We start from the raw sequence: 14,045 nt of genomic DNA, 5'->3' as shown, positions 1-14,045 counted from the left end.
TGATGGATTCTTCCTCGGACCATGTCTGAGCCTCCTAAAAAAAAAAAAAAAAAAAAAAACCTTTCTTGGTGGAGGTAAAAGCATTTTTTTTTCCCCCTGTTCAGAAAATGGTCGTCTGTCTTTTTACATCAGGTCCGCTCCTCTGCCTTCATGGTGCATCCCTGCCTGTCCCTCGTCTCCCAGTCTGCGTGCCTGTTTTCTAGGGAAAGTGAAGCACTGAAATCCAACCGCCCCCCACCCCCCACCCCCTCCTCCTTTGCTTTCATGTGCCGTATACACACACGCAGACTCCTCCAGCCTCCTGTTAAATGAGTTCCACATGGCCCCGCAGGCAGCCGTCTCCACGCAGCCGGCAGAGGAGCGCGGCGGACGGGCAGAAGTACACACAAACACGCGTGCCGCACACGCTGGCTGGGCTCATTCACACAGTCCGGCGGGGTTCAAAGGTCACTCCCGGCAGACCTTGACAACACAACTGTTTCAAAGTGGCCCCTCTTCCCCCCCTAGTTGCTAGTTTGACCAGTGTGTCTTTGAGTGTGTGCAGGTCTGAGGGCAGAACGCATACACATGTCGTCTGACTAACGGGCTGTTTAGTTGGTGGGCTCCAAATGCTGGCGGCGCAACTGAACGGCTAACTGGCTCGTCTATTTGACGATCCAGCTGAGTGTCTAAGTGGTTGGCTGACTGATATCCTACAGTAGGGGGTGGCGGGGGGGGGGGGGGAGTAAGGCCAACAACTCAGTCACTGCAACCCAGGATGTCGATTCCACACACCCACAACTCATATTTAGCGGAACTGCTAATTAGCAGAATTGGCTCATGCGGCTGGATAATTCTGCCGACTCAGCATGCCATGCGTTTGGACAGGAGTAATTTCATTTGTTTGCACAAAAAAAAGTGTGTTGGGGGGCAGGGGGGGCGTAATTAAGGATGGCACACAGGGCCGACGCAGTGGCGGAGTGGTGAGCACATCCATCTCACTTCTTCTGAGGTTTGAAGGTGTGGACTCTGGGGTCAAGCATTGCCGATATAATAATAAAGGTTTGCTACGATGCTGCTAATTTGAGACAACCGACATTCCAAAAAGGCCGCTCATTACTAACCGGGCACTCCGAATAACCTGACAATGGGTCACTGGCGACAAGAATTCTTGACAGCTGAGTAGATAGCGGAGAGTGGAAGTGTAAAGGGAATTAGTGGCTTGGGTGTCTCGCTGTTCACGCTTCATCCTGAAGTTGGTTGCAATGTCTTTTAGCATTGAGCTATTACCAGCATTTCAAAGAAGTAAAAGTCAAAGTTCTGTCGTCTGGATCAGAATCAGAATCAGAATCATCTTTATTGGCCAAGTATGTAGAACACACCAGGAATTTGTCTCCGGTATAACACGCTGCACTAGTATCATCGTAAACAACAAAATCATTGAACCATTTTAGAGTAACGAGTAGTTTTGTAGTACCATTTTGTGGTGCAAGAAGAGTGACTATGTCAGTGACTGTTTAAGGAGTTAATGGCTAGAGGGAAGAAGCTGTTTAAGTGTCTACTGGATTTGGTGCGCATGGATCTGTAGCGTCTGCCTGAGGGGAGTGGCTGAAAAAGGTGGTGGGCAGGATGCGGGGGATCCAGGAGGATTTTCCGTGCCCTTGTCTTGATTCTTGCAGTGTGCAAGTCCTCAAGAGTGGGTAGGGCGGTGCCAACGATTTTTTCTGCCGTCCTAACTGTCCGTTGAAGTCGGATTTTGTCCTTTTTTGTGGCGGCCCCAAACCAATGTGAATAACGACGGCTATGGGAGACTGACGTCACAAAAGAATCACCGGAAAGCTTCTTTCGTTGCAAGGTTAAATGCGTTCAGGACCTCCAGCCTCACAATGTCACCCGCGGCCTTCTCAATTGTCACCCCCGCCCGTCCGCAATCCAGGCCCGCTCAGACGCATCACTCTCAGAATACGCGTCCTAGAGGGGGAGTCCAGGTTTTCAGACGCTCTCCAACCTTGGCTCCTTGACCATTACTACTCCATTATCAGTGGCGATGGAGGGCACGCCGTAGACGCCTAATGTATCCCATTTCCCTCTCCATTTAGGACTCGGCGGCCCGGGCGAGCTCCTGTAGTGCTCCCTGATTGGGATTGAATGTCCATTTAAACTGCGGAGCAGCCGCCAAGGGAAGGGCGGGGAAGGGGGGGGGGGAGACGGCAAAAAGGGGAATAAATGGGAAATGCGGCGAAAAGGAAAAAGTGGAAAACAACAAAAAGCGACGGGGGAGAACGCCATGTTGTGTGTTGAGTGGGGGAAAAGGAGACAAGGGGATTGCTCCACAACCTGTGATAAGATTCTGGCGCCACCCCCCCCCCCCCCCTTCCTCTCAATTGATGTGTCTCTACTGGTTACGTTTTCTTCTTCTTTTTTTTTTTTTTTTTTTTTTATAACTTTCAAATGTAGGAAAGCATTCCTTGGCTGGCATTCAGCCACTTGTCAGAACTCAGCACTTGGTATTCTCAAGGTGCACTTTTTAAAGAAGACGGCTCTGGAATCGAGATGATTGCACGTTGGGGTGGGGGGTCGCTCTGAGAGGCAAGAAAAGGACGATCACAAAAAAAGGGCGAGACGTACCTTGTAGGAGGACTCCGCCATTCTTCCTGAAGAGGGGACTCCCCGACCACAATGGAGGACTGTGTTCATCGGGAGGGCGGGCGGGCAGGCAGGGGGGGGGGGAGAAAGAAAAGTGGTCAAACCATTTGATCACCTCAACCAGTCTAACGGGCTTGGCTGTGAGAAAGATAGCAAGGTAGGAAAGTTGAACCCATAAGCCGGCGCTTTTGATAATAGTGATTAGATTCCCCCGGGGGGTGTCCCACTGTTGCCGTTATTCCCCCTGTGATTACCTCGGAGAATTACAGCCTCGCCTCCGTAAGTCCATGGGAGTAATTTCTCATGACAACCCCCCACCACCGCCTGCCACGGGTTCCGCACACATCCGACCGAAAAAAAAAAAAAAAAAGTAATCAACACACTCACAGTTAACACATGCTCTTGTCACAAAAGGCCTGTTTAAGATAAATACGCCTACGGAGTGACACTTTTTAACACGTTCCTCTAGCTGGGGGGGGGGGGGGGGGGGTTGACACGCGCGCATCCACAGAAGGGGCCGCACAAAGCCGGGGACTCACTTTAGGTGATCATTGCGGCACTAATGAGGGAGGTAATGACAGCATTTCTCATAAAGCTGGAGACACACACACACACACACACACACACACACGTGCAAGAGCACAAACAAACAAACAAATAAACAAACGATGGCAGGCGGGCTGGACAAAGAACACCCGGAGAAAGCTTGCAAAGTCAGACAAAGCAGCCCACTCGTTTGCACTCATCGGGAGAGTCTCCTTTGTAACGCGAGGCCCCGTTTTATGTCGCGCTAAGCTGCCGAATGAGAGGATTTGGACGTCTGCACTTGTGATGTGGGGGCTCACACCTCGCCAGATGCAGGAGGGGGGGGGGGGGAGATGGACCGGAGGCTGGCATGAGCACGCGCACGCGCGCACGCTGCACAAAACGCAAAAGCTGCACATTTCAGCCCCTGAGCCACCTGCTGTTGCCATGGAGAGTTGCCACATTGCGTTGCCACGGCGATAACATATTTTTCCTGCGCTAACAGCCTGTCTGTTTTCCCTACCACCTACCCCGCCCCCCTCCCCCAATCCCACCCCATCTCCCTCTCTCTTTTTTTTTTGTCATTCTCTTTCCTTCTTTCTTTTTTTGTCCTTCTCTTTCTTCCCATCCCTCGATCGTCTCTCACTCGCTCAACAAATGGCCTCGCGGTGCGACATCACCTGCGTTACATGTGTTGCCATGGCGGCGTTCCCGTTTCCAAGGCGATGTGCTGTGCATTTAATATAGTGGGCGAGGGGCTAAACTTGCGGCAGACGCTCATTACCCCCTCCACCCCCCACCCCACCCATTTGTTTCGGGAAGGGAGGAAGGAGGCTGGGAGGAAAAAGAAAGGAAGGGAGATGGAAAGAGAGCAAAGCTCCTCTACATCCCCCCTTGAGACATCCATCCTCCGCTCCTCCTCCTCCTCTTCCTCTTCCTCTCATCCAGATGCCGATGGGGTGTGAAGGAATGCACCGCGGAGCTGACCTGCTCTCCCCCCCACCCCCCTCCCCTTTCGCGGGCTCACCAACACACCCATTTCCGTCATGAATACATTCATGCTCAAAGAAATTGGCGGACTCCACTGCGAGCTTCCGCGCAGGTCGGGGAAGAGGCGGCGAGCACGTACGGGCCAGGAGGAAAATGTCGTCGGCGGCGGTCCGGCAGGCTGCGGCGTGAATTATTACGGCCCATGAAAAAGAGCGGAGGTGCGAGCGACATTAAGACGAGAGAACAAAGCGCCGTCAGACCCTTTTTTTTTTCCTTCATCCTTCCCTTTTGCCCGTCTCCCGCTTTGGGTTGTGTTGAACTGCTCGAGACAGTCCTTGACCTTAACACAACGGAGCCACTGCGTAACCATTCCCGATCATTACGCTTCATAACATAATAGTCTTGAGGAGGAGAGCCCTTGAGAGGGAGATATCGTGCAGATATCGAGCAGACCCGGAAACCTATTCCGAGCCGTTTCATTAGCGGTGAGTTATAATTTTCTCCCGCGAACAATATGACGGCGACGGCAGCTCCCGCTCAAATAAGCGCGACAGAGTCTCCAAGTGGCTATTATCTGATGAGAATTACATCCATTGAGAAATCCTAAAAAAAAAAAAAAAAATGGGGCCGGCGAATTCAACTCCGGGTAGTTTATTGTTTCAGGCGGTAAAAATGATATGTTGTGATTGCTACGATTCATATGAATTGCCTTTTTCAGTGAACTCTGTTTACTCCTTGAATTCACTTGGTGGCTGTAATGCCAAAATGGATGATGCTCCCTTTCCGCGAGTCGAGTGACTCGAGGTATTAAACACCCAGGAAGCATACTAAAAAGTATCAGGAAGCCGTGACGAACTTGTTTTACGGAGACATTTTTTTTTGTGGAACGTGGACTATATAATGCTCGTTGTCTAACGTCTCTTGATGTTATTTTTTTGACGTCTTTGGAATCTTTGCCATAAAAAGGGGGCGGAGTCACTGCACCTGACCACGGTCGAGCAGCACAATTTCAAAATGCTTTCAATTGAGAAGGAAAAATCTTGCTGTGAGTGTTCTCAACTCCTGTTTTCATATCAATGTCACTTGAATAATGTTGCCCAAAAAGGAAGAATCATCAAACAATTCTTTCCAATCAATGAATCCATTTATTATGCCCCCACTTTCGGAATTTATTCAATATTTTTATAGCACTACGCAGTACCTGCATAATCATCTTGATCAGATTTACAAAAAATATTTCATTGATTCAAAGGCATCATCAAAAACTACACGTTTGTGGAACGGGATCTCTTTTTTATTTTTTCCTCTATTTTTGTTTGTTTTTTTCGTTTTTTGTACACTGTTCAAGAAAATTCTGGTAGTGAATCAAAACGTGTTTCTTTTTCCCTAAGCCAGAAAGACATAATGAGCAGCCACGGAAGTTAGCGAAAGGCTAACATAAAGTGGGTCAGCGTTTGCATTAAAAGTTTTGTTTAGCGCTTTTTAGAGTTTGATGCTGGTCCTTGAAGGCAACTAATCACTGCTGCACTCCGCCAAAAAAAAAAAAAAACAACAACAACCGCAACTAAATATCAATAGCGACAGCTGTCTGGTCTCAAACAGGTCTAATCATCTCTTTTCCTCTTTTAGAATAAATGAATACAAACTAAAGTATGTATCAATTAAGTTAATATCACCACAATCGAAGCTTGACAATTTTGGAGTGATTTGCTCATGAGCAATTATTCATACATCAATTAAGTCAGCAATTTGTGTCACTTACCAGTGTAATGAAAATTCAAAGTCATCTGTCGCAATTTGTTGCAGCTCTAATAATGTAAATTGTAGAAATCCAAACCCTCTTAAATTGCTTGCACATCAATGATTAAATGAGACTTGAACATAATTAAGTGAAACACGCAGGGGTGTACCTTAAACCAACACCAGTCCCAAAACGAATCAATTTGAGTCTAATCTCATTTCAGAATCACAATCTGCTGAAATAAGTTCATTGGATGGATGTTGATGTTTGACCTTTCCAACTGAAAGTGAAAAAAAGACTCTTTTTTTCTGGGGTAGGGCGGGGGTGGTTTTATAAAGATTGAAAGACTTATATCACAATGAATGTTCATTAGATTGTTGCCACGGCCTTCATTTGGAGTTTTGCTTCACCGCAGGGGAGCCGGCAATTTCTCTCTCTTACCTCGACATGAACTGTCCGCACCTAACGTCTCAATTCCCACTGCGGGTCACCATGCAAATGACTGCGGCCGCCTCTACAACCCCCAACAACTTCTTACTGCACCCTCAGCTCTCCCCCCCCCCCATGTTCCTCATCTGACCTCCAATTTGTTCCACTTCCCCATTCCGCATTGTTCAAAATGACACTTTTATATTTTATGGCGAACCAATTATTCTGTTTTACACAGTCTGCTAGTTCGTCGACTCGGCAGTGGGATTTTATTACAAGGGGGGGGGGGGGCAAGAAAGAGAGAAACTGGAAACCGGGGGGGGGGCAGATGGACGGAGCAAGGGGATGAATTAAGAGATCAGGCACAAAAAAAAATAAATAAAAGAGTTCGAAAGCTTGCTGAAAGGAGGAGGAGGGAAACACGACTGAGGCCTAAAGGGAAGGAGATAGTGGGGAGGTGGTACGGGGGGCGGGGGGGTTTGGGGGCATCCACGAATGTGGAAACAAGGCTAGCGCTGCTTTTACCTGTGATGTGCCTCAGGATGTGGGAGATAGGAAGAAGAGCGGGAGTGTTGTTGCATGAAAACAGCGTGCAAACAGATTTAAGGAAAGATGGGGCGGGATTGCTATTCAATGCCCGCGGAGGATTGGGGTGGGTGGGGGGGGGGGGGGCAGCAGATCTGTGCGGTATATGTTATACATACAGCACATTTGAAAATAAAGTTGTCTCCAATCAATTCCAATCCAAGACAGAAAGGACAGAGATGAAGAAAGGGGGGGTCGAGGGGGGGGCGCTAATATTCAAGATAAGCCAAGTTGATTGACGACTTTATCCTACTCGTTTCACTTTATGAATTATGTCGGTTTGGTTGGTGAATGGATGAGCTAAGTCCCAAGAAGCCATCAAAATATCTGCTGGAATTCCAAATCAAACTTTGAAGTAGCCCGGTAGCACTTTCAAGACATCACTTGGATGGTCGCTCGCCTTACCTGTGGTGAAATGTCTGAGACAGGGTGGGCGGGGAAGTGGAGGGGGCGGCCAGGCCTGTTGAGTAGGGATGGTACGGTGTTTTCTTCAGTGCTTGGATCAGGTTGTGTCTATACTCTGGGTCTATCGACCATAGAGATCCTTTTCCTATGCTCTGAAAGAAAGAAGGGGGGGGGGGGGGGGGGATAAAGAGAGAGAGAGAGAGAGGTAAGTGCAAAGTGATATCCAGGCACAGATCAAACACAGCACACTGGCCTGAGTCAACATCGCCAAAGCCCCAAAATGAACTCAATCATCATGTTGACCTGACAAATGAGAAGAGCACATAAAAAAAAAGGACCATGTCCATGTCACAACTTCAAGTTGCGCTCCTGCTATTAATGTCAATTATTAACATTCATTCATTCATTCATCTTCCGAGCCGCTTGATCCTCACAAGGGTCGCGGGGGGTGCTGGAGCCTATACCAGCTGTCTCCGGGCAGTAGGCGGGGGACACCCTGAATCGGTTGCCAGCCAATCGCAGGGCACACAGAGACGAACAACCATCGACGCTCACACTCACACCTAGGGACAATTCAGAGTGTTCAATCAGCCTGCAATGCATGTTTTTGGAATGTGGGAGGAAACCGGAGCACCCGGAGAAAACCCACGCAGGCCCGGGGAGAACATGCAAACTCCACACAGGGAGGCCGGAGCTGGAATCGAACCCGGTACCTCTGCACTGTGAAGCCGACGTGCTAACCACTGGACTACCGGGCCACAATTATTAATTATCATTCACCAAAACATGACATTTGTTTGTTTATTTTCTGACCAATGGCAGACCACTGTGGGGAAAGGCTTGTCCAAGTTCAAGCATCGAAAAAAACAAAACCGTTGACCTGATTAAACCATTATGGGATGTACTATGTATGTACTCGCTCAGTCCCCGCACTAATAAATGTTCTTCAAAACCCGTCCCCAAAGGCACATCAAAACCTTGCAGAATGTCTTCCCAAAAGAGTGTGGCAGCAATTGGGCGCCCCGGCCTTGATTTCCTTTTGTCTTTTACTTTTTGTACTTTTTACAAAATAGCCAGGTTGTCCCACTCAATTAACCACACAGAGTACATCAAGCACACCAAACTTGCCATTCACTCAAGGGCAAACTTATTTGTCAGCGCCACCCGTCCGCATCTCCTTTTTGAAGTGTTTTCTGATTAAAACATTGGGAAACTCTTGAAAAGCTTCAAAGGCTGCAACAGTGTTTATTTTTAGATCAAAAGCACCCCGCCTCTATCCTAATGAATCCGTCGCTCCCAATCTGAGTGAAAGCAGCCTATAGATTATAGCGAGCATGGATCTCAAACAGGTCGCCGAGAAAATACTCGGGCTGTCTGGAGCTCTCTCGGGCTCCCACCGCACTTTCATCTGCCTTGTCATCCGAATGTGGCAAAATCGCAGGTTTGTATACGACGGAGACCGAGGATGGCAGCAGGGATGGGGGCGGGGGGGTGTAGAATACGAATACATTTGAAATGAAATGTCCCTCGCTTTATGTTCGGCTCACTTTGGAGTGCTCTGTGATATGATACAGAGACAGGCTTCCGTTTTTTGGGGGGGGGGGGTTTGAAATACGAGGCGGAACGTCAGGCATGTTAAGAGCTGTAAAGTAATTGAAGTTACTTCTTCAACCTCTTTTCATTCCCTTGCTGGGAGAAAGGAGGCATTCACTTAAAGGGAGGAGCTTATTAAGGATGATGTGCATGGAGCACCATGTGATGAATTAAGACGCACATCATTTACGGTTGAGGCAATCATGTGCACAAAAGTTCAATCACAGAACAACACGCAAAAAAAAAAAAATGCCTGCAAAACAAACACACTCCCTATTCTCAAACTACAAAAAAAAAGCAATTCAAATTATTATTACGATGAAATTTTATGACCCGGTTGACTTTAAAATCGCCCAATTAATGTACAAAGCACACAATAACCTGCTCTGCCAAAACATTCAGAAGTTTTTCGAAATTCGAGTAAGCAATTATGAATTAAGAGGTACCAACTTATTCAAAAAGCTCAAAACAAGAACAAACATCAAGCAAAGAAGTGTATCTACCAAAGGTGTTAATCTGTGGAATAATCTCGAAACGGACCTAAAAATGAGTAAATCGCTTGCTGAGTTCAAAAACAAATTCAAAAAAATAGTACAAACAACCTACATCAATCAGAGTTAAAATGATCAATTCTAAACATTAAATATAATGATAAATCAGAACTAAGTTGATAAATAGAGAAAGGTATTGAAATATCCATTATGAAAATTGACACAAGAGTGCCAGGGTGAGGATGTATATAATCCCGATACAAACCAAAAGTTGTGAAAATATCACGGTTAAGGGTAAAGTATGAGCCTTAATAGAGACTTCTTACTTTTTCTTTTCTGATTGATATAAAAATGATTTAATGATATAAACACATAACGGGGTAGGACTAGATACGTTTTTTTACTTCATCCTACTCCCTTGAACATAATAACTGTGTTGAATAAAGACTGATTTCTTTCTTTTTACTTTTTTTATCTACCTTATTTTCTGTCAAATTATTACTGTATATGTTTTATGTTCAATAAACAAAACAAAAAAATGAAATAATAATAATAATGAAGGCCGCTTTGGAAGATGCTCATTTTAAGGTTGGATCAGGCTAAAATGTAGCTGAGAAAAGAGCGCATGCTCTCCATGATAAGAAGAAGAAGAGCGAAAGCACTTTTAGATACCTTGAAATGATCAATTTTCATTATAAAATGACTTCCATCGACAACCATTGTGAGGAAAAAAAAAACAGGGTCAAAGGTCATTTGAAATGTTTGGAAGATTTTTCTTCCATTCGTTTTGCTCGAGTTGAACTTTACAAATGCGCAACGACTGAACTTTTGAGTGGCCTTGCTGCGAATGTCCGCATAGTTACTCGCGGAATCTCGGCATTATTAGTCCACCTGTCAGTGTGGTGGGTACACGGGCCATATGTGCCATGCGTGTTTGGCCGAGTGTCTGCGAGTGTGTACGGCGAGCTCCCTGGGGAGTGTGATATTACCCAGCATGGTCTGCTCTTGGGAGCGCTTCTATTACTGCCAGCGACACCTCTCCCAGAGAGCATGATATTACACACGCATACGCTCACACTCCCACAGAGGTGACCTCCCGCTGGGTCGAAATTTGCCTTTGCACCTCCGGACCGCCAGCCGCTTGTGTATATATATCGAAATATGTGCACGAGTGCCTACTGTCTGCCCGTCTGGCGGCCCCGTTCGATCAATATTCACTACGAGAAGTGCCGTCTGCCTCTGCCAATAGGGCCAACCAATCCGAAAGCCCCGATCTCCGGACCTCTTGGTCGGTAGGCCAATCAGAGGGCGCGATTCACAGAAAGGGCGTGACATAGAGGTTATGGTGGTCACCTAGGCAACAGGCATCATCTGGAGGCGAGAGAAGGCGGAATGGGAATTTTTGGAAAGCGTATTCGTGAAGTTGAGAGAAAGGCATCTGGATTTCACAATCAATAATCCGGCGTTCGAGATGAGGGTTGATCTTTTCTCTGATGTTCAAGTTGGAAATGCTGAGACAATGGCAAGGCGGATTTTAAAAATAGGATCTGAACAAAGGTGACTATCAGACAAGACCTCAGGATTTTTTTTTTCTTTGCTTCATTTCTTTCATGGCATCTTATTTGGAACATGTTATGCTGTTTGTTTGCGTTTCATCCGCGTCATGGAAAAAAAAAATCGCTTTGCTTTATCGTATTTGCGGCTGAAGAACATGGATTACACAACAAATAATCCGGAACTCAAAATGATAACCCACCCTCCCCCAGCCCCCCACCCCCACTACAACCGCTGAAGAACAAAAGTGCATTCAACTTATTTTACACTCTGCACAACAACCTCTCAATTCAATTAAAATAATTTATGTACACACATTTGTGGTCATAAGCCGGTCAGGCAAACCGAGAGATTTGAAACATTTTCGCCCCCTCTAAGGTGACGAAAAAAAAAAAAAACAAAGTTGTCGTGGTCAAGAAAACAAACATACCAAAAGTCGTCTGGATCCCTTGATTGTGTGCAACAGAAAAATAAAGGAGAAGAAAGTGAATTCAAGGGCGGGTAGAGGGAGCGATGGTTGTAAGTTGCCAACATCTGTTTCCTGTGTTATATAAACTCTGGGGGTTGGCCTTCCTTGAAAATGGGAGATATTAAAAAAGTCCTGCTGCCACTGACTTGGCCTGTAAGAATTTATTTCTGCAACCGCAATACTTTCGATGTTCTTATATTTTCGCATGCAATTATAGGAATGGTCGGTGACCAATCGAGCATTGATGACCGTTGACGTAAACATGATTCAAAGGAATTTAGTCAACTCATTTTTAAGGTTACCGCAAATATTACAAAATAAAATGTGACAAAACACACGGATGGAAACTTGTGGGGCACCGTGCATAAAATGTTTTACATAACGGGCCTGTTGAATCCAACAAAAGATACTTTTCACGCAGTTGCCGGCTTTCCACAAAATTGTCAGAGCAATCTTAATAAAACGCTGAAATTTTAGTTGATCACGCGCACGGTGAACACGTGATTTAGCGTCGGGATCCTCGTGAATCAACACCCCGAGGAGTACAATAACAATCCAAAGAGTGCCAGAAAAAAAGGCTTTATAAGAATTGAAAAACAAAAATCCATCGTCGACTAGCCAAAGGATGGCATAGCATAGCAAAAAGGCGATACCGTAATGAAAACAGGTTATATTTGGCTTTTATATCAAATGTGTGACGACGTGTCGCGATCTTGCTCGACATCTATAAAGAGTCTGGCATCTATAAAATTCCGACACCCTGCTGCAACCCACAATATCCTTTTCCTGCTCTTTCTGCTTGGCGGGCCTTCGTTTAGCTACGTCGTGCAGTACGTTTCACGAGCAAAAAGACTTATCAATCTTAAGTATTACGACTGCCTGTAATTCGTTGAACATCCGCAGTGTAATAGCAAAAAAAAAAAAAAAAAAAAAAACGGGTTTTAAGCCTGATTAACCCACTGCAATGCAGGGATCTATCCTTACTTACTGCATACATCCTGTACAGATAAACAGCGGATTATCCATATTGCATACTTTTGCACTTTGTGTACTGGATACACGTCGATATATCCATGAACATATTGAGAATATAAAAGCGAGATTTAAGGAGCGCACATTGTTGAGCAGAATGTGTTCGAAAAGCAAATTTTCAAGCAACTGACATGCAACACAACGCAGGTCATAACAGAAGCGAGAAAGTTTAACATCACATCGACAACATGATCAAGAATTCATTATCTGGTCTCGGACTGCTCTGATCTGCGTCGAGTCGGGTTAAAGGTGAAGACCGACTTGGATCACAAGACGGAGTCATGCCAAAGCACTTATGACAAAACTCCTTTCAACTCTTCATGGGACAAATCAGACCAGAGCAGGTTTTGAGGTTTTAAACAGAATATTAAGCACATGAATCAAATTGCAACATACAGAGAAAATCAAACAAAACATGCCTTTTGTTTTTACAGTTGCACCCAAATAATACACTAGCTTGAAATTCTTTCATAATGAGTCAAGCAAGGTTGTTCCAATATATCAATCCCCAAAGCAGTAATATCAAATCAATGAGCCATTCATCTGACTGAGTCACACCGACTTGAACTTTTCCTTGGTTTGTCTCATCGACATATTTCATACACGTGAATGCCCTTCGGCGTGTTAACAACTGTTAAAACGTGCTCCCCACCCCCACCCCCAGCTACAATGAGTGGGATGTTGACAAGTAAGTTCTCACACTCAAGCACACACACGCACACGTTTGAAACTATTTTTTTAAATCTTCTTTTCAGTTCAGCAGTTACTTTGTTGTTCATTTGTTCTACAAATTGCAGTATTTGCACAAGCCAGAGACCCAACATTATCTTCATTCATTCATTCATTCATCTTCCGAGCCGCTTGATCCTCACGAGGGTCGCGGGGGGTGCTGTCCCAGCTGTCTCCGGGCAGTAGGCGGGGGACACCCTGAATCGGTTGCCAGCCAATCGCAGGGCACACAGAGACGAACAACCATTCACGCTCACACTCACACCTAGGGACAATTTAGAGTGTTCAATCAGCCTGCCATGCATGTTTTTTGGAATGTGGGAGGAAACCGGAGCACCCGGAGAAAACCCACGCAGGCCCGGGGAGAACATGCAAACTCCACACAGGGAGGCCGGAGCTGGAATTGAACCCGGTACCTCTGCACTGTGAAGCCGACGTGCTAACCACTGGACTACCGGGCCGCCACCAACATTATCTTTTTTTTTTTTTAAGGAGTACATAACATTACCGATAGTCATATGTCCGTAAGGCTCCACTGTGTTTATCATCGCGGCTCTCTTGCAGCTGCTGGCAAGTAGCAAAGCCAGGAAACATTAACATCTTCATCAATCCATCCATCCATCCATTATCTTAACCACTTTTTCCTCACTAGGGTGGCAGGCGTGCCGGAGCGGAGCCTATCCCAGCTGTCTTGGGGTACACCCTGAACAGGTTGCCAGGCAACCGCAGGGTACACATCAACAAACCACCATTCACGCTCACAATCACACCCAAGGAAAACTGATCCGGTCACCCGCTGCGCTTGTTTTTGAAATGCGGGATGCAATTCGAGTACCCGGAGAAAACCCACGCAGGCATGAGGAGAATATCCAAACTC

General features: G+C 46.1%; 1 protein-coding gene across 2 annotated transcripts in view; it reads right to left on the bottom strand.

Moving 5' to 3' along the window:
• LOC127591991 (forkhead box protein N3-like) overlaps window positions 1-14,045 on the bottom strand; it is a 42,103-nt gene that overhangs the window by 6,071 nt on the left and 21,987 nt on the right. For both annotated transcript variants that reach the window (XM_052052335.1, XM_052052336.1), the window contains exons 3-4: window positions 7,301-7,452; window positions 2,608-2,666 (exon numbers count right to left, since the gene is read on the bottom strand). In XM_052052335.1, the coding sequence (XP_051908295.1) occupies window positions 2,608-2,666; window positions 7,301-7,452 (211 nt within the window). The remainder of the gene's footprint in view (window positions 1-2,607; window positions 2,667-7,300; window positions 7,453-14,045) is intronic.

This window comes from Hippocampus zosterae, chromosome 19 (assembly GCF_025434085.1).
Source record: "Hippocampus zosterae strain Florida chromosome 19, ASM2543408v3, whole genome shotgun sequence".
Lineage (NCBI taxonomy): Eukaryota > Metazoa > Chordata > Actinopteri > Syngnathiformes > Syngnathidae > Hippocampus > Hippocampus zosterae.
The sequence above is the reverse complement of the archived record's forward strand: the minus strand, read 5'-3'. Positions and strand labels throughout refer to the sequence as shown.